The sequence below is a fragment of the Agelaius tricolor genome, unplaced genomic scaffold (genome assembly GCF_023055355.1).
Source record: "Agelaius tricolor isolate 1412-34295 unplaced genomic scaffold, bAgeTri1.0.p SCAF_9, whole genome shotgun sequence".
NCBI classification, from domain to species: domain Eukaryota; kingdom Metazoa; phylum Chordata; class Aves; order Passeriformes; family Icteridae; genus Agelaius; species Agelaius tricolor.
The window spans coordinates 43,098,019-43,119,499 of NW_027269269.1; the positions used below are offsets into that span (position 1 = coordinate 43,098,019).

At 37.3% G+C, this 21,481-nt stretch overlaps 1 protein-coding gene across 3 annotated transcripts in view; it reads left to right on the plus strand.

The window, feature by feature from the left end:
• The window catches only part of CADM2 (cell adhesion molecule 2), a 578,437-nt gene that overhangs the window by 473,804 nt on the left and 83,152 nt on the right, over positions 1–21,481 (plus strand). For all 3 annotated transcript variants that reach the window (XM_071433713.1, XM_071433715.1, XM_071433714.1), the window contains one exon: positions 13,840–13,930. In XM_071433713.1, the coding sequence (XP_071289814.1) occupies positions 13,840–13,930 (91 nt within the window). The remainder of the gene's footprint in view (positions 1–13,839; positions 13,931–21,481) is intronic.

Here is a 21,481-nt window from a genome sequence, read left to right on the forward strand (position 1 = left end):
TAGATTCTTTTGCAATGAACATCTGGACTTGACTTTAAAATTAGGCAGCCATTCCATGAGAATGTTGGGATTGTTATCCTGGAAATAAAGGTATTGATTTTGCATTAAGCCAAGCAAGCCCTGGGAGTGCAGCAGGCTGCGGATCGGATCAGCCACACACTGGTGCGGCCGTGTAGAACACGGGGTGTCTGTGTGTGCACGTGTGTCTGACAGCACCCTGCCCCTCTCACTCCTGATGTAACAACAAATGGATGCTTCCCTGATGGCAAGATGGGTCCAGAATTTCTGCTAGTGCAAGCAAAGGCATTTCACCAAAGAGATCCCTGGTGCTCACTAGGAGGGTTTAGCACACTTTTTCTGCTTGGCTGCTTTGAAGTTTTTGTTGGAACAGAGTTTCTAAAATACACATTCTGAACAAAAATGAGTAAAAACTGTGTGTGAATATATAAAAATTTATTAATTGTAGTATATAATGTACAGCACCTTCATATAGCACTACATGAAATAAGGCATTCTAAAAACAGGCAAGAAAAGGGTCATGAATAGTTGGGTGCTGGACTCTGTGTCTGTGATGAATGCCTAAAAGACTCAGAGCTGCCCATCAGAACAGTATATAGAGACAAAAAACCCTGTCTCCCTTAAGTCTTAATGTTAAATTCTAATGAATGTCACATGTTAAATATGTTAGTGGCTCTTCAAGGTGCCTGTCTCTACCCAGACTTGCTGACTTTTTGTAGCTCAAAAAGGGCAGATGTATGGCCATGCATCTTCTTAGCTATGATAAAATAAGGGAGGAAAGGAAAACTTTTCTCCGCTGCCTACATACGGTCCTTCAGTACTGTAAAATGTGTGCCACACATTCATTTTCTTGAAGGCCATTTGTCTTTTTGAAGCTGATTCAAATTTTCTCTTCATGTGCTCCTTTCTTTCTATTTACTTACTTTAGTTGTTTCCCCCCATTTTGTGCTTAAAAAGCATCTTTGGTTTTGCACTTTGGCATATCTCCTCTGATTTGCCTTTTTTTTTTTTTCTTTTGATTTGTGGTATGTGTTCCCAGAACTCTCCCAGAGTTAAGTGACACCTATGCTTTAGGAACAAGGGCACATCTCCCTTTTTTTTTGCAAGCAGCTTTTACTCCCTAGGCAGAAAATAGGTTTTTCAGAAGTGAAGAAAATATGAGACTTAAAAGAAATTTCCTTCACTGATGCTCATCTCATTGGTTTCTGATCAGTCAACAGAATTGGTCATTCTCATTTGCTTGTGACCATGTCTTCATTACACTGTATGACACCTCAACAGACATCACCGGCTAGGAGTAAAATCTGGTAACAGTTGGTGTGATTACACACTGCCACAATCTTTGTATGGACAATCTGGCAAGAGATGCATCCCCAGATTCAGAAAATGCCATGTTAACTAGGATGATAAGGTGTCATAGCATCGCCTTCCATTTTTTTAAATTTCTTTTTTTTTTGAGCACCACCCCAAAATACTAGGTGAACTCAAACAAATAGCCTGTGTGTTGAGTCAGGAGTGTAAATAATTGCAATTCTTGTGAGAATTTAAACTTCTTTTGATGTTGCCAAGAGAGAAAATGTCTGTGTCATGATGACTTCAACCAATGAGTTTAACCATACAATTCTCGTATAACTTCAGATACAGTGGAAAGACCTGGATTTTCCAGGCACATAATTCCCTAGAGTCACAAAACAAACCAAACTCACCTGAGATTTGCACATCCAGGGCTTTGCAGTTCTCTATTTCAAGCTAGCACGTTTTGTTCTCTTCCTACAACCATTTTATCATGGAATAATTTGAGTGGTTTGGAGCTGTGATACCTCAGAGACCTCTGGAACTTGTGGAAGGAGGCCAATATTTGAAGCTTTGTCTTATTGATCAAAGCCACCTTTTGTTCCAGCTTAAGAAGCAAGAGTGGGCTGTATTTTCTGTCTGATGTGCAGACAGGACCTTGGTCTCTCACAAAGCCTCCGATCACAGATGATCTCTGTAAGCCTAAGCAAGCAGGGATGTCCTTCAGTTTAAGTGAAAACCTGTGAGCTGTTCAGGTTCCCGGAGAGCAGCTCATGAGGAAAAGCTGGACATTTTCAGAAATGTCTTCCTGAATCTGAAAGGAAATCAAACTTCTGAGCACTGTTCCTGCTTTTCTCCTTCACTGAAGATTTTGCTGGATTGCTGTGAGCTTGAGAAGGAGACAATTCTGGTGTCTTCCAGTTGACTCTCTCTTATTTAAGTTTATCCTCTTTACATGTCCAGGTTCCCACCCAAGACTCACCCATGTTGTGATACTCAACCAACCCAAACAGGTTTGGGTTTTGTTTTTTGTTTCATTTTTGTTCCTGAATTCACCCTGTGAATGTTAATATGGAAAAAAAATATATCTCAGTACAATACTTTGAGGACCAGCTGCCAGTCTATCTCCCTTAAAGTATAGAAACATACTTACCAGTGTAAGATGCAGATGAAAACAGTAATAATGAGAATGCAATTTAAAAGCTACAGTTTCAGTACTCTACATCTCTTCATATTGAATGAAAAGTAAATAAAATATTAATTATATAGCTCAATAATTATGTAAGCACTTTGTTAATTAGTGCAGTTGCATTTATTAAACTTTTCATACTGGTGAATGCTTGAAACAAATGAAACTTAAAGGATAGTTACTGTACACAGAAAAGGATAATATCTGTGAACAGAAAAGTTCACTGCTACAATTTGCATGTTTAAATGAGATCAATTAGGTTAATGATGGATGAAAATAAGAAATCCATTATTTAAATGCAAAATAATTCATAAACTTGTAAGTCCATTTACTGCCAAACTTTCATCTTTCAAAGGGGATATCCAGTTCAAAGGGTTAATGTACAATCCTGACCTTTACCATCTGGAGGTTTATGTTCAAATATGGTTTGCAAGTGAAATAAAATCTAATTTGTTTCTCTGTAAAATCTTATGTAGAAAATCCACAGGGTGGCTTGTCTACTCTGATAAAACCTTTGAAATCTGGTGTGGGCAGGATATTCCATGTGCCTGTTGTGTGACTGAGAGGGCTCCAGAAGGTTTTAAAGGAAGTTTGGGAGGGAGAGTTTAATAATATTAAAAGCAGGAAAGACTAGCAAGCAGGTGAGGCAGTCTGGAGGAAAAGATAAAAAACAAATTTAGAGATCATTACCAGAACCACCCAAGGAAGAGAAGTTTGCCATTCACGAGGGTGGGATGAATATTTGCAAGAAGCAAATCAAATTTTCATTTTCTGATGCTACTGCTTAGTTATTTTTATATAGACTAAATTTTTATAGTGTCTAATATCTGATATGAATGTCAGAGAAGGGACTGAAGAGATATTTGGAAATGCTGAGCATCCAGAGCTCTTATTTCACTTCTCTAACAGTTATGGATGTGCTACAGTTCTTAAGCCATATTCAAGATGATTTAAGTCAGACACAACAGAACAATGAAGGCTTTAAACAAAAGAATCTGAGAAAGCAGAAGATAAAGTTACACTGAAAGGTCATGCACTCTCTCAATGTTCAGCATTTCTTTATAACGTGGTTTAGGCAGAAGACTTCTTTGTCTTTTCTTTTTCTCCTTCTCTTAACAGAAAAAGTGAGATAAAACATAACTAAGTTGGAGAGAGCACAGTGTAAGGCAATGGAGATGCTAAATGAAACAGATTTTACTGTTTACTCTGAAAAAGTGGCATGGCAAAAATAATTAAACAAGATGAAAGTTGTAAAACTAAGCTTCATCACTTGCATTCACTGGAGAAAACAGAACTGATTTGCAAAGAAAATATTGTTTCTACCATATCATTCATGTGTGGATGGGACTTAATGCATAATTCAGAAACCAGTGACCCATTTGAAAGCCATGTAAAGGGGAGTGGCTGTTGTCTGGTGCTATCTCCATGGAGTGGCACACACTCAGAACTGGGGTGACAGTGGCACTCTGTCCTCCTCTTAATTCAGCAGGGGCTACTGATGCGCTCACATTTATCTCTGCCTGTGTTAAGGCCAAGCACAAAGTAGGTAAGAATGATCAAAGAACACATTAGGTGACAAAGGCAGGGTAAATCTGTGAACATTGAAATGGAGCACAGGGGAACTGTGGAGCTTTGGTGTTGTACTTCCAGCTTCTTTTTCCCCTCCCAAAACCCCAAGCCACATGTTATGTACTACCACATTTCACGTCCTTTATTGTGTTTCAGTAATTGTGGGGAAGGAGCCTGGCATGACCAGCAGGTGAGGTGCTGAAACAAGTCCAATGGATATCTTTAACAAACTACCACATAATCAATGCCCACAGAATCAGTAAGCTAAATGGTTTCCTGCCAGGTTGGTGCTCAAATTGAGGCATTCATGTAATATGAGTGTCAGGAGGGAATATTTGACTGATCAATCTTTCTTTTCCCCCACATTGGCATCCACTTTCATGTTTTGCATCCAGGAGAGTGCATTTACTCTCTTCTGTTACAAGCTGTTACTACTCTTTCCTACAACAAACATAATTTTTAAATAAACCAGATGAGATTAAGGATGACACAACAGAATTCATCAAAGAATCTCGGGTAACAAAGGGACCATATGCTGTTTCTGGTCCTGCTTAACTGTAAAGCAGTGTTAAAGGAGTACAAAAAGAAGACATTGGAATATTCATTTGGATATGGTACCAAGTATTCACTTCTGTCAAACCTATGTATTGAAGTACTATCATAAGGCTTAATTTCTCAGTCTTGTTGAATACTTTTATTGAAATTAAATGCCATTGCCGTGGCACAATTGCTTGAACGAGATTGACTCACCCACAAATATTACTAATTGAATAATTTTTCAGATATGTAATATTGATTGTTTTTCTCTCATCCATTTAAGCAAGGAGTTATTCATTCTTTTCTGAAGCAGAGTATCAAACTTCCTGCATCTGCCAGGCTACTTTGGTGAAGTTACCAAGGCAGATTTGCACCTAAGTGCTTATTCAAGGCAGCAGTGCACAGACAGAAGCCATGCTGCTTGCCATTTACAAAATAAGCCAAATTTGGGGAAATGCTGATTCACAGCTGTAGGATGCACAGCTGGTAAGTGTAAAAGCTATTAAAAATGGTGAGCACTTGCGCAGAGCTGATTAAAGTGCTCCTCTCTCCTCTTTCTCGTCTCATTTAGGATATCCAATCTGATGCTTATTTTTGTGCATGCTGGAGTGGTTTGTCCTTGGAATTTACTTTTAAAGTCTCTTCTTTCCTAAGCTTATTTTCTTATATTTTTTAGAAATAGGAATGAAATTATATAGGACTACAGAATTTTCAATGAGCTTTGTAATTGCTATCCATGTATGAAAATTATAATCTCATGGTTTCTGAAGTGAAAAAAAAAGTTCCTGAAACTTGCCTGTGCTCACTCCAGTGCTAATTAATTTAGAAAGTAGATACATCATCATTTTCAGAGGTATCTGCTTATTTTATCTTTGCATCTGGAAATGATGGAAAGGTTCCAAAGATATAAGAGAGAGAAAAAACGCAATGAAAAATGTAGAAGGCTGTGACATAAATAGATTTCACAAACATGCATTTTGAAGAAAAACAGACAAAAATGGGTAGACAATAAATGGATTAGTCTCTCAGGAAAACTTTTAAAATCTTATCATCTGGCAGCCATTTATTACCAGGCAGCAATAATCTTTTATTATCAGACTGTTAGATTTTTATAACATTTTTTAAAATTATAGCACCAGAACTGTTGTTGTGCACTGCCACACTAAAATATCTGAGAAATTTATGAAAGCTTTTCAGTATTCAGAAGGTTTGCAGTCATAAAATAAAACCATGAAGTAAAGACATGCTGTTGGTAGCTCATAATTTAGCTAAACCTTTAAGAAGAAAAATGTGTTGTAATGAACCAGTTATAGTAACTTGCAGTCTGGTACAAAGATAAAATGGTGGTTTGTGTTCAAATCAAAAGACAACAAGGTAAATATATTTATTAAAAATGGCATAGTAAATCTGAGTATTATAAATCCAGGCAGGAGGTGCTGCTGCACAAGATCAAGTGATTAATTCAGAACTTGGAGTATTCTGGAAATAGTCAGTGGGTAATGGGAGGAAGGTGGGGGTTATCCTTTTCCTTGCCAGATGACCCAGCAGCCATGACATGGATGTTACACCACAGAAAAGGTCTGTGTGTTTTACCTGGGCTGCCTGGAGCTCAGCTGAGTATATTCTGAACTGGCAAGTAATTAATAAGACATGTTCCCTGTGTTGCTTAGGGTCCAGGAAGGTAAAACCTGGCATCCATGGGATGCTCAGTGATGACAGTGGGAAGAACTGCTCTGTCACACAAGCACAGCTTTCTTCCTGAATGGATCCTTCATCATATTCCACACTGTTGAATGCAGTGCTCAGCTAGGTTGTTAAACAAAGCCTTTTCTTACTAGCAATACTTTTAAGGCTTTTTAAATCATTGAGTATAGGAGAAAATTTCTAGTGACAAAAGGTAATTAAAACAATCTGCACATCATCCTAAAAGATGAAATAAGGAGGTGGTTTCAGTGCTTTTAGCAGGAGGAATGTAAGTAACACTTGTAGCAGATCCTGATGTAATGTGAGCGCTTGCTTCCCCTGACAAACACAGCCAGCAAAGTGTTTGCCCCTCCCTGGACCTTTCCTGTGTCTTTCCTTTTGCTGTTAACATAATTTGCACTCAAACAGCCAGTCCAGCATGGATCACAGGTTTCATTCCAACAAACTCAGCTTCTTGCTGCAGCTGGTGAGATGTTCATAACATAAACTACAGAGAGAGAGTCACTTTTAAAGGAAAGATGCATCAGAATCAAAGTATTCCAGTGGAGGCCTAGGGTCAAATGATGTTAATGAGCTGCTTTCAATTATTTATGACACAATTAGGGACAGGATTGTTTCTGCCCTGGTTTTGAGATAGCTGCCTGACAATTTGGCTGCATGGAAACTAATCAGTTAGAAGAGCCTTGTTTTGGAGGTTTAATATGTTTGTTGTAGTGCTGTGTTGTGTAGAGCTGTTAAGTTTTTGTTCATCACATGCAAATGTTTGACCAGCTGTGCCTCCTTTTTTCTACAGTTTTTACAAGGTTTAGCCCTTTTTACTAGAACTTTCAAGACTAAGTAGGACATTTGTGGTAAAAAAAAGAGAAAATAAGCACAGAATCACTCATGTTTTAAGAAAAAAAAGATTTAGGCAGCATATATCACACTGATGTGTGCCATGCATACGGGAAAGAACCTGACCAATGGATTTTTCCTTTTGAACCCCAAAGACTCATAACCTAAAATAATTCAAAAGATTTATCTTTCTCTATGCACCTTGTATATATTGAACATTATTTGTTACTGTCACCAAATAGGACATTTTTTTCTGTGCCAGATCTTTAAATATTCTACAAACCAGAAAAAGTGTTTTCTTTGGTGAAGGAAAAACAGAGGAAGTCAAGAGAAATGTGATTTCTGCTTGACACTATGTCCTGGGTTCACTAGTCCACCATTATCACCCATTTCCTTAAAATTATGTGAACCAGACATCCAAAACTAAAAGTTGAGACCAATACTACTTTATGAATTATTACTTAAACAGTAAATAAAATACTTTTTTTTTGGTTTTAAATATTTTAAAAGATTTTAAAAAAATCTTTTTTTTTGGTTTTAAATATTAATTATTGGATTGCTTTGATCTTGAGAAAATCATGCTAAACATGTACAAAGAGAAGATCCAAACATTTGGCAAAAGTACTGTATAGCATGTGAGACCTTAAATGGATACTACTACAGGAGATTTTAATTGAAATGTGGAAGAAACCACATCTTCTGTCATGCCATTTTACCTGGGGAAGTAGGAATCACAGACTTCATGCAATAAATGAGTTTATTTATTGCACTTTATATGAAAGAAGTGTGGAAACATAATTGCCTTAGCTGAGAATATATTTGTTACCAGTTTGGACAGAGTTTTCTTAAGTTTGTGTTGGTATTAGTGCAATATCTAAGATCTGCTTATGGCATTGTGTTTACATTTACTTATTTGTTTTTTTTTAAATAATTATTTAAACATTCAAAAATATTGTAATCTTTGACACATAAGGCTACTCTGAGGCCACCAGCTCAAAAAGTACTTAAAAAAAAATTAGGTCATTTTTTGAATGTAAAGCCCAAGAATGGATGCACCAAAACCACTCAATGCTAAGGATTGACACATTCTTAGGAAACAGGTGGGGATTTTTAAAGTTTTTTAAGTTTTTCTTTTTGTGAATATCCTAATCTGGCTCTAGAAAATTTTCCTAAATGTAAAATGAAGGGTATATTCCGTGTTATGTTGACACTGAATGTAAATAGAGACAATTTGTACGGTACTGAATTGCTTGAGGAATTCTAACTCAGGATGTGTGTTGGGCTAAAAATTTTCTAATACCTGACTTTTTATTTTTTTGTGTGTCAGAATATCCTGATTTATCCAAACTAGGAAATAGGTAAGAGAAAAATCCTTTTCACATTCCAAGTGAAATCTTAGTTCAATATCTGGCTGGAAGGGAGACCTTAGCATTCCTGGCTGATTTCTGCTCTTGCATGAGAGGTCCTTGCACTCTGAACCACACCAAACCCTTAATCCATGAACTCCAAGGGCTGAATGTTCTAATCTCTAAATTATCGCCAAATAAGTATTTTGATGGATCTGATCAACATAGAGTGAACACTTCAGTACTCAGTGGAGTAAGTAACCTCTTCTACTCATAAATCACTGCATGGGGTCTAATAACTGATCTTGATGGATTGATTAGCACTTCTCACAAAAATCAAATTATGTCTAAGTGAGGGAGTGTAGAAGTGGCTTCCTGAGTCATGGAGGTAGAGCAGTCCTCTTAAATGTAGACCGCTGAAGTACAGGACCCTTGGGATTAGTAATTCTACCCTTGCAAGGGAAAAGGAGGAGGTGAACTTGGTCTGTTCTGCTTTCTGAAGATTCAGCCACATTGGAAGATATTTGGGGTGCTAAGTTTAAACTTCATAGTACATTAATGCATTTATTTCTTTTTAAAAAAAAAATCTATAATTCAGCAGAAAATTTGCAAATTAGGAACCTTGACTTGGATCTGTACATCTGATACAATATTCCTGTGTAAATTTCTGCTGAGGAGAACCACTAAGACTTTTTCTGTTAATCCTCCATTCACTGGAATGCCAATGGAGGCTGAGATTTACCTTTTAACAGAATGTGTAGAGAAATCCAGTGGCAAGAAGTTTGTATTACATCTAAAGTAATGGATATATCAAAATTACCTGGAGGAAAGACTGCTGCATGGTTCTTTGCATAGGTGCATTTTCAGCACTCTTGGAATTCTGATGACTAAAAGATCATGAATATTCCTACTCCTCAATAGTCTACTGCTTCCAATTGTTTTTTCTTAAAAGTGCCAATGAAATATATGGGCTCCACCCACCCTAACATCTGCCTAAGAAGAAGGGTGGTGTTATTTTCTGTTTCTGGGATTATAATTACATTGACTGAAGATGATTACATTATGGAGGGATTATTTGATAAAACAGGATCATAACCTGTGTTCCTATCATAACCTCATGATAATGCTACCACTTTGTCTCACAAAATGATTTTTCATATGCTTATTCCTAAACACCTGTTGCTGATTAATGCCTTAGGATGCAAAGGATTATACTTTGATTTAGTGATTCTGCCAGAGCTGTGAGTTCCATGAGAGGTTTTGCTGAGAACTGATGGGACCAATGACTTCTGAAGATACATATGTAAAACAGGCCAAATTCCACTTTTACTATCTTGGCACCAAGAAGAAACTAGTAGAGATTAATTGTCAGATTCTGTTGTTGGCCTGTTTCACAATTCTAGCAAATTTTGTCGAGAGTTTGCACATGAAATATAACATAACTTATCGTGAGGGATTTTTTCCAGCAGCTTTCATGTGATTACTTTATATGAGTAAATTTATGTGAAGGAATTTAATCCTGCATGTAACCTTATAAAGGCTTGGTGATAAAATAATATAAATATATACTGAAGTCTATTTTATTTCAAGCAGTGCAAAAGCAACTAGGACATTCTGAAAGTAAACACACATTTAAGCATAGATCTGATTAAGAGCAAAGGTCTAGTCACTGATGAGAACCACCTTTATTTTGAAAATAGCTTCAAAGAGATTAAATCAGTCAGTTATGCAGTTCCACAAGGTATGAATGTTGCCATTAGTTGCTGCTAAAAGTAAAACAAAAGTCGTGTTGAAGTGTTTCATTTCTTCATGTATCAGATCAGATTGTTACTGGTATAAGCTGGTATCAATTTTCTACATGTTCACTGATTTTGTGTCTTGCTGAGGATGACATAGCCTGATCAAAAATCAATAAATCTTCCCAGAGTTTTGGAATGGGTTTCCCAGGCTTGTGAGATGAGATGAGCCCAAATCCTAGAAAGATGGATGAAGCAGAATCACTCAGGGGAACTTTTGCCTTTGGTCTGCTGACTCACGAAAGGTTATACAAAAAAAAAAGCCCCATGCCATAATTCTTACCTGTAGCTGGTATGTCCAGAAACAAACTAGCAGATTCTGTGCTCATGGAGGGTAGAAGATATGTTAAGACCTGTTTGAACCTTAGGTTGGTGGAAGAAATCAGTTGCAGCTCGTAAGTACCTCATAACTCAAACTAAAGACTGGAGGGCCAAAGAAGTTCTCGCTGCTGGAGATGGATGTAACTAAAAAAATCACTGGGTACTGAAAGCATTGTGTCTTACTGAGAAAACTTGCTGTGGTGCTTACATCCACATCAACCACTAGTTTTTTGTAGAATTGGACTTTCCCAAATCTTAGTCTTTTTGGAATACTTATCTCCTCCATAATATTCTTAGAACTCAGGATAAGGACATATTTGTAGATATTGTAGTGAAACTGTAGTCACCACTCCCTTGTTCAGAAGAATTTTGCTTTGAATACTGGCCCATGGTATTTTATTGTCATGAAATGGCTGGGCTAAATACTAAAAAAATATGCAAGTTATTAAAGTTCAGGTAAGTTCAGCTTTGTACACATTGTTATTTTTCTACTGAGTTTAGAGGAGGAGGACAAGATTTGACCCACATTACTCTTGACTCTACTCCTTTTTTCTGGTTGTAGAAGGAGATTTTTTTTTGACGTATCTCCGTTATTTATAACAAGCTGATAAACATATCTGAAAAGAAATCAACATCTTTCTGTATAACAGTTCTTGATTTTCTTTCTTTAGGCTGTTTTCTAATGTTGTTGTTTGCCTGAGATCATGTGATGTTCCAGTTGTTATGATTAATATTTTAAGTGTGACAGGTCAAAACTCACAGTATTGATAGAGTACATTTATACTTTTTAAGTTCTTCCAAAATGAGAGTCACAGTGGGAGGTAGTGTTTTGTAATAGCATCTTGTGTTCTGGAAAAGTACCAGTCAGCAGGGTTCTATCATCTTTGTAAAAATAAGATATTTAGGTTAGTTTTGATTCAATTCAACTATTCTGAAGATTTCTTTTCATTTAAATTATTGATGTGAATGTGAAGATAGAGGGCAGGTTTATCTTAAAAGTTTTTTCCTTTTTAAATATACACTTTAATTCTAGAGAGAAATCAAGCATGGCCTAAAAATAAAAAATAGAAATAATAATACTGAGAATAAATCACTCAAAATAGAGCATCTAGTTTTTGAAAAAGAATCATTAATAAAATGTGAAAATTTTCCATTGTTGTCTTCCCTAAAAATGATATATTGAATTAAACCCTGTGTTTCCTGCTTTAGAGAAACAAGTAGTTACTGTTTAAGTCAACTAGCAGGGAAAACCACTAGGGAATGTCTTTCCTACACCACTTTGTTGTGCCTTAGAGGGTGAAACCTCAATATAAGACCTTTCTGTGTTTGTAAGCTCCATTTAGAAGTGTGTGGAGAACAGAGAGCTGCCTGGTGGATTAAAGTAGGAATGGGAACTTCAAGTAGGGACAAGCAGCACTGCATTGATCCATGCAGATGAAAGCTTAATTGTCTGGAATCCTCTCTTCAATTTTATTTGGGTCATTAACAGTATTGCAAAAAATGCCTATAATTTTTTAAAATATTTAAGCCAGGAATAATAGCTGGATTGCCCTTTAATTTCTTCCTTCACCTGTGGCTGTCAGGATTACTTCCATCAAAGTTTTGCTCTTTTTCATATTTCTCTGGAAACCTCTTGATCTCATTGCATTAGTTGTCTCCCTCCCCCAGTTAAATTCTTCATGTATTCCTATCTGATACTAATTTGCTCCTCTGGTTCAATGTATAGTCAAGAGAGTAATTTATTCATCTTCAACAGCAGCACTGAAATCACAGAAGTACTTGATGCCCTGATTTATTAAGGCACTTGAGGTCAGTGCCTTAAGCATGTGCTAAAAATGAAGCAAATGCCAGCCTGGCCTCCAAAGGATTAGTCACCTGCATAATGGTTTGCAGGGTCCTTAAAAATATGGACTCGTGGAACAGATTTGCTACTGGTGTAAGGTTAGAGCAGCTATTCTGGAAGGCTGAATGATGCTGAAAATACTTTCAGTGGAATTACAGAGAGTCTGCGCTAAGCCTTTCCCTCTTCTTGTCTTGTGCTGTTACTCTGTGATGTGCAAAAATAAAAAATCAAAAGTCAGAACTTTTTTTCCATCATTTTAATTGTTCAGATGCCATTTAGGGTTCAGCAGGACTATTGGCATCTCAATAAGAAGCTATATTGTGTCAACTGCTAAGGATAGCAGCAACTGCAAATTTAGTGAGACAAAACTTCTAGATTTGCAGGATAAAGTGGTTTCTATTAGGAAGCTATAGACAAAGAAACCATGAGGAAAAATATACATTTTTCAATTCAATCTGATTTTTTTTTCCACTGTGACAATGAAATTTGGTTGTCCTCTTCCGAAGGAAAAATGCATTACAGTCCTTTACTTATCATCTTTTTTTTGTTCTTTATAAAGGTGGCCCTCTAAGTCATATGTTTACTATGAAAATATATTCTTGCAAGCCAGGTAGTAAATGTTTTAAAAGTTAAAGACCTACTTCAAATGCTTTATTTGGCATGAATTCACAGTAGCTCTATTGTGTATCTTTTTGCAATTAAAACTATAAAACTAATCCAATCACATTGGACGACAGATTGCAGATTCTTCTGTAGTGCTTTTTGCAGATATTTGAAACATTCTCTTTGCAAATTCTGTTTAAGATTGTTATGGTTTAGGGGCAGCTTTATTGCATTTCAGAAATAATATCCTGTAAAATGTCTGTAACAATGTATTTTATCTGAAAGCCCATTGTATCTTTCTTATTATGACTTTCAAGCTTCTGCAACAACAAAAGGGTTCTTATTCAAATGTACACTATTGCATTCCATTGCCTCTAATAGCAGCATTCCATCATATCAGCCTAAAAATAGGCAAAAAATTGCATGGAGTACTTGTTATTCATCATAGATGGGTTTTTTTCTTTATTTTGTTGTTAGATATCAGACTTTTGGATAGTCATATGGAGTATTTGCATCGAATACAGAAATAAAAAATAGTTTTCTCTTAGTATACACATGCTTTCTATCTGTGTCTCCTAGGGATATAAAAAGTTACTGGTTTAGTTACATTGGTCATTTTTATTGCCTTCCTGAAGACAATGGAAATTGCACAAGGCTCCATATGAAACTGTCTCCAAGTGTAAATTAAATCTGTGGTTTAGACTGTTGTAAATAGAGAAGAATGTACTCTTAGATAATAAATCTTTTTTGTGTATATCAACAAGTTGTCTATTTTTTTCTTCCTAGATACACCTTTAGTTAAAATCATTTCTTCCAATTCATGGCCTGAAGAAGGACAATCTATAATTTTGACTTGTGAATCCAAAGGAAAACCAGTGTAAGTGATTTAACAAGTAATATGTTTTTTGTTATTTTACTTATTCTGCTGTGACTGCAATCCTCAGCTGCAGAAATCTACTGGTTTTGTCTCCTCCTGGGGTGTAAAGTACTCTCTGGTATAGAAAACCCCTTGAAGCCTGTCTTCATTAAGTGTCTATAGAAGATTGCTCTTTTACTTTGTCATCTATTTTAGTTTTCAGGAAGAATTCCAGCTGTGAGATTTTTTTTTTCCCCCCATCAGGTATATCAACCTGAAAGGTGTGCAGGTTTAATCTATCTCTGTTTACATCATTAAATTGATGATAGAAAACATCTCATGAAAATCTTCCTACATCAACCAGCCTGAGAAAAAAATATATTGAACTTTGGCTGCCATTTACAGGGGAATTTGAAGTTTAATTATATGTGCAAGTTGGATGCCTGTTTCTACCAGGATTTGGAAAGGTGTAGCCTGCTTTAAGAATGTAAATTGTTTTCCTTGGGAATTAACATCTTTTCTATTAATATATTTAGAGACAAATCTGCAGAGGTTAACCCTTGCACAGAATCTACTACTTAAATAGACTTGACTCTTGGAAACAGTTAACTGCACAGAGGGGCTGTTATATATTTACTCATAAATATATATAATCTATATATATATATATCAATAATCCAATTGCTTAATAGTAAGTCATTATGAATCAAGTTTCTTAAATATTGACCTTCTGCTCAAAAGATCAATATATAGTGTTGTGATGATACACAGATTTAGAATGGTCTTGAAAATGGTTATGGAATAATATTTTGAAGCTAGAAAAGGTGTAAATTGCATGACAAAAATCATGTCACTTATGGCTGAATTTCTCCCTGGTGTAGCTTGAGTGACTTCATGGAATTGCTTTATGTAGGAGCCTGAAGTCAGATTTAGGTCAAGTAAGGCATTTAAGTCCAAAATTTCTATTTTCAAAAGCTCTTCTGAGTTATGCCTGGCATAATTTAAACTCCATAGGTACTTTTTTTTTTTTAATCTATTATGTGCCTGCATCATTTTAAAGCAGCTCCTCCATCCAGATCTTGACTGGGTGAGCACCTAGATCGTGCTTCTTCCCTGCTTGAGACCAAAACACTGGTAGTCCATCTAATTAGTCTGACCTGATGCTCCATGTAATTGGTCTTTTCTGTACCTGTGTACTTCTGATAAGTGTGTGTTGCTGAGAAAAGTACTTCTGTCAGTAACACAAAATTCCATTGTGAGCCCTCTGTTGCTTTTACAATGTACCTGAAGGAGAAGGAGTTATCCTTTTATCTCATATTCCTTGAACATTCCCCTGAGTATGAAGAGGTAGAGTCTGTTTCCCCCTTATTTTCAAAATCTGCTGAAGATGTGCAAGTGCTCAATTTTAGGAAAGAGGTCAGCACTGATTGCACTGAGTGCACCCATAGGCTGGGTGATATGTAGCATTTTCCTTATCTCAGTATTTTCTTCATGACTTAACAGATGAAGTGCTCTCTTTGGCTAATAGACTCGAAGCATTCTAGGCCCACTCAGTTCCTCACTCACAGCAGGATCAGGGAAAGAATCAGAGGAGTAAAAGTGAGATACCTTGGCATATGCAATATTTATTATTTGGTACACATTATATTCTGGATATACTTTAAACATTAGGAGGCACTAGTTATAACTTAGTAATTAAAAGAGAGCTTCAATTAAGGTGTTACTGTTTGTTTATTTATTTTAAGTAAAGCTGTGTTCTGTCCTTAAAGGATTCAAGTGCAAAACTTGAATGTGGTTTTGAAAGGGAAAGAAAAAAAAATCTTCACATGACAGAATTATCAAGACAGGGGACCTGTATGTGGTAGCCTTTGGGGCACAAATATTTTGCCAATAAATGCACCTCTAATTGTCCAGGCCACAGGCACTGCCAAGTTCAGCTGCTCTTAATTGCTTCATTAGGTCAGTCTTTCATGGCACAGGGCCAGTAATAAATAGGCATCCTCCTGGGAGCAGTTTGCAGTGGCTTAGCTTGAGAAACAGGAAAGTCATGCTCCCAACCTGCATTGTGAGTACCTCTGGCTGGGAGAGAGAGAGGAATTGGAGAGGTCCACCGAGCCCAGATATGTCAATGTCACAAGGTAAGTGATGAATTGTGGGCTTCATGGAGAGCTCAGGGCCAGCTGTGGTCCGCCACAGCCGTTTGCACGCCATGGGTTAATTTCTGTATACTTTATGGCACAGTCTCTCCTGCTTCCTGCAGGCAGCAGTAAATGAACACTTATTTAGAGAAGCATTTCTCTTGCATCCCAGAGCAATTTTCAGAAGCTTCCAAGTGGCATTTGTGATGAAAACTGAGAAGGGGTGAAGCCAGGTGGTGGCTGTGGTGACATTGATGATACTGGTAGCTGCTGCTGAGGAATTCTTTTCCAAAGGGGAAAAACAGGATAAGGCTAAATCTGGAATGTACTTACAGCATCATACAGCTCATGCACCATCATAAGTATGATACTTACAGCATCATACACCACCTTACAGCTCATCACCCTGAAAGGTGAATCACCTTCCTGGAAGGGGATTCTGTCCCTCAAACCATGTGCATCATCATTACACTGATGCTGTGTTTCCAGTCTACAGTCCTGAGGGAAAGTCCTTCCTAACTTATTGCCCTGTAGCAGGAAATGGGAGGGAAGACTTGCTGAAACCAAACCTCTGGGAAATCAACTGCACTTTGCATCTCTTGTTGAAACAGCATCCTCCAGGGATACAGCAGATGGACAGAGAACAACTACAAAGAACTACTGTACTAAGGGTTAGATCTAGGGCCCTGCTGAGGTTTCACAATTTGAGGTATAAGATTTCTCTTGGCCAGTCATTAGCCATGACTTTGGGCAGGAGAAAAAATGTCCTCAGACCCTTTTATGTGAGCAGCATCAGCTATCACAGCTGGTCTTGGTAAAGGGATCCTAGTGTTGGAACAGGGATGCCGAGAGCGGGCTACGGGGGAGAAGCTGGGGGCATGGAGAGGAGAGCAGAGAGGGGTGGAGAGGAAGATGGAAATGTGATTGAGTGAGGCAACATAAGAGGGTGTAAGACAGACTCCACTATTTCTGTAACTGTGCTGTTTTACCTCTCTGCTCATCACTGGGAGGATGAGGACAGCTCTGGCTCCAGTCAGGCCCTGTGCTAATTTCTGTTACTTTGAGGCAGGAGCTGAAAATGACCTTCTTTTGGGTAACCACTGTGTTGCTGCTGTGGAAGTGGGACAATACCATTAAAAGGAGCAAGCCAGGCTTTCTGCCTGCCTGTTCTGTGATGGTTTTGCAGAGGCAGGCCATGTGGATTTGGTGATGTTCTGACCCAGTTGTGTAGCACTTCAGACACCAGCTCTAAGAAACAGCAGCAGAAAGCTGGTGTCTGGAATATTGCATGAATAAATCTGTGACATTTTCAATTACATTTTTCTGTTGATGTAAAGGAAAAAAGGAAATATATTCATCAGTTTACTACAGATAAACATGACTCACTCTAGGAGTATACCCTATTATGTGGAATATTGTAAGGGATCTTGAGATATAGCATTTGTGAGGATTTTGTCCAATTAATAAATGCACAGTTGGCATAAAAAATTTAAGAGTTTTCTTTTGGAAAACTTTGAATATATGTATTTTTGTTAGCTTAGTCTTTCCTTTTGCAAGAGTCAGTTGCTGGTTTCTTCACGCTGTTGACGATTTTGCTAATATTGATGTCCAGGGTTGCTGTGTTTTGGGCTTTTTTGTTTTCTCCAAATTACAGGTAAAAATGTATTTAGCCATTTCTCTGCATAACCAAGTTCAAGACCCTCTGTACTTGATATGACTATTCAGCAGCACTCCTTTTTTTGGAGGCACTTTTGCGCAGTTTCAAACCAAATTGAATCTCTTCCCTTTTCAATTCTTAGCACTGCTTTCTTTTCCATTGTTTTTGGCTGGATCCAAGGACAGCTGTCAGTCTGTAATATTTTAATCAATGAGCTTGCCTAATATATATGTAAGGTGTTGTTACATCTTAATTAATTTCTTCTTTTAGCATAATATAGTTTTACCAAGACTTTGTTTATTTTCCAAAGAAGGAAATGTAATTAAACTTAAGAAATCCTAGACATCCTTTTTATGTAATGTCTAGACTTTTCTGAAATCATATTGCCTGACAGTATTTTGAGTATTTTAAAATAAACATGAGGTAGCTGTAAAAAAATATAGAAAGTAAAGAACAAAATGATCATTTACAGTCATCCATGCTTACAAATTTTTTTAAAAGCCAGTGTTTTCTTATTGCAACCTGTAACTTCTATACACTGTTGTGTCTTAACAGTTTAGTCTAGTGACTCAAAGCTGCACTAAAAGTAAATTCAAAAACTGACCATAATGAAGAAAGGTTCAATATTTAATATTCTTAGTCAGTACTCTCATCAAAGCTTGCATGAAATATGTGAGTTTTTTAAGTCAGGAGAAAGGACATCAAAATATAATGGAATAATTAGGGCACAGGAAACAAAGAAAAAGTTAGCTGTCTCCTGTGTGCTTTAGAGAAATGTCTTTCCATTCCACGAACCTCAGGGGAATCAAAGTACGCTTGGTTGACTAATGTAAAGTGAATATTTGGCCTTGTTTGAGATAAATAGGGAAGATTTTTATTTCAGAAAACTCACATAGGTATCCGTCATTAGAGTAACATTATTTGTGAGCTCATGAAAATTATAGAGAAAAACACAACCAAAACCAAACACAAGTATGTACAGAGTAGTATAAAGTATGGACAAATAAACATATTAATGTAAGGAAAGGTGTTCACTTTTAATGATGAGTGCACACCAAAGAGCCAGGCTTGGGCTATAAAGTCATTGTAAATGATGTGTGCAGTATCTCCACACAGTGTCATGTCTTTTCTAGCATCTGTTTAAAGAAGACTCCCTTGAGTGAGGCAAACATTTTGTAAAGGTTGGTGGAAACAAATACTAATGGTAACAAGAAACACACACCACCCAGGGAAGCCAGAGAGAGAGTGGCTGATTCATTTGAGAAGGACCTGGCAGGGCTCTGAGGAGCCTGAGGAAAGCCAGTGAAGGGAATTAACTCATTTCCAGTCACCTGAAAGCAGCAGAGCCTGGACTCAGGCTGGCTCTAGTTAAATCTACTGTTAGCCACAACTTCCATGTTCTTCTCAGCTTAGATGCAGGATTTTATATCCTTGCTGAATTCCCTGCCTCCCATGAGAAACCTGTTGGCCCATTCCTCCAGTGTGGCATCCCCTCAGATGTATCCGTGCAGCCAGCTTAATGAACATATTCCACCAGGCCTTTGGTATTAAAGAGTTAAACAGGAGCAGGACAGACTCCTGAAGAAATATGCTTTTAACCATCCCCTGGGTAGAGTGTTCCTTCAGCTCCATCAATGGTGCAGACAGTTTTTCACCCATGGAGTGGCACAAACATCCAGGTGACAGTGACATCCCAGCCTGGGTACAATGAATGTCATTGGAGACAGTCACCAAAGACTTGCCAGAGTCAGAGTAGACAACATGCACTGTCTTCATCTACAGATCCTGCTATTTCTGCAGAATTTTCACATGTTTGGTAGTTGAAAAAATTATAGAAAAATTTATCTCATGAATCGTTTTGTCACAGGCTTAAGGATGAAAGGTATTGTAAAGAAAAGAGGATAAAATCTCTTCCTTCCTCTGAATACTTGCCTTAGTTCAAACTAGTTCAAAGTGGAAAGACATCTGAGCCTGAGGAAGGCATTTTGAGAAGTACTAGGAGGGACACATTCAATTTCCTGATTTTCTTTGTATTATTTAGGAAACTAAATAGGTATCCTTCATTAGAATAACATTATTTGTGAGCTCATGAAAGTTATAGAGAAAAGCACAGCAAAACCAAACATGATAATGATTTTCTTGGCAGAATATAACCTTTGAAGAGGATTCTTGACTCCTTCAGTGAAACAGTAATTATGAATGGTAGCTATGAATGACCTGTATGCTTTATTTGATGTATACCCTCAGAAGAGAGAATTAGACTTCCTTCATACTGTCCATATGGTTTTTAGATTTTTTTTTTAATTTTCCATCGTATCTAAGAACTTAGAAAATATTTAAATATTGTTGTTTTTTTTATTTACCACACCTTTGCATGATTAGATTATTCACTTGCCTCAAATTTACAGCTAGGAACTGGAGCAGCAAAAAGTCCTAAGTACAAAACTGAAAAATAAATGGTGTATATTTCATGTCTAACATTGATCACAGTCCCTATTTTCCCAAGAGTGTTTTCGAGTGACACAGCATCCCACTCAGAAGATATCTCATCCTTGGTTTGAGTTGTAACAGTGAGTTCTTAGCATGCCTACAAACCTGTGCTTGGGAGTGAAATCAGAATCTGGGGCAGAAAATTGTGGAAGCCCACTTGACATTCAGCCATTAATATTCTGGTGTGAGCAGTTTGCCAATATTGCTTTGAAACTGCATCCTAATGGCAGGTTTACCCTCTGATGGCCAGCCTTTTGTCCATGGACAGTTTTTTCTGTCCTACTTTTATATGATGCACTTCCTGGCCTCTCTGGCAGGTGAGATGGAGGTTCTGTAAGAAATTATCTCATTTTCTACATAGATTTTATTCACTGCTGCCTGGGTTTGTGCCATGAGTACCTAGCAGCCTATAAAGGAATGCTGGTATCAAGTCTACCTATATGAATTATCATAATGAATCTGGAAAAACATCCATGATTCTGTGTCTATAAATCACTGTGCAGAATGAATCCACAGCTCAAACTGGAAGTTAAGGCAGTATCAATAAATAATAATGATTTGGAAAATTGGATGGATTTGTCCATATCCACAATGAAATATTACTCTTGTAAAACATGAATGGGGTATCAAAGCATTTCTCCCTTAAGCTTCACACACATTTGTACATAAGAAATCCTGAATTTAAGAGTCTCTGGTTTCTCTGGAAAGGACCACCTACAAGTGAAATCAAGTAAGTGAAAAAAAAAAGGGGGGGGGGGAAATTTAGGTACTAGATACTGGAGTTTCACTGCTTTATGTTTAGCTCTTTGTCTTAGCAGAAAGGTGGACAGTTTTGAACAAAACTACTGCGTATTTAACTAACCAGGAGTTTCCCTGATGTTCTCTGCCTTGATCCCAGAACTAGCATTAGCTGAAATATCTTTATCTGATTTATGCCTTCTGAATGCTCTGCCTTTACAGTGAAGTTTCCAGGGACACATTTCACACACAGCTTTGAGCAAGGCTCTGTAAATATATGCTTGAATAAATGCCTACATATATAGGGACAGGGTATGGTATCTGTGGATATAGACTTGGAGAAGGGTACGAAACCCGCCTCACAGTTCTCAGCCCTGTGTTCCTTGTCACTGGGAACAGCTCTCAGGATAGCTCAGGCTCTCCTAGTCCTGTCTTTTGTCTTGCTTTCTGTCCATTCCAAGTTGTCTTTCCTTGAATTTGGCTTGTTCAGCAGTTAGATAGAGCCTATCTTCTGCAAATACTTCTGGTATCTCTGTCCTGCCTGTCTCT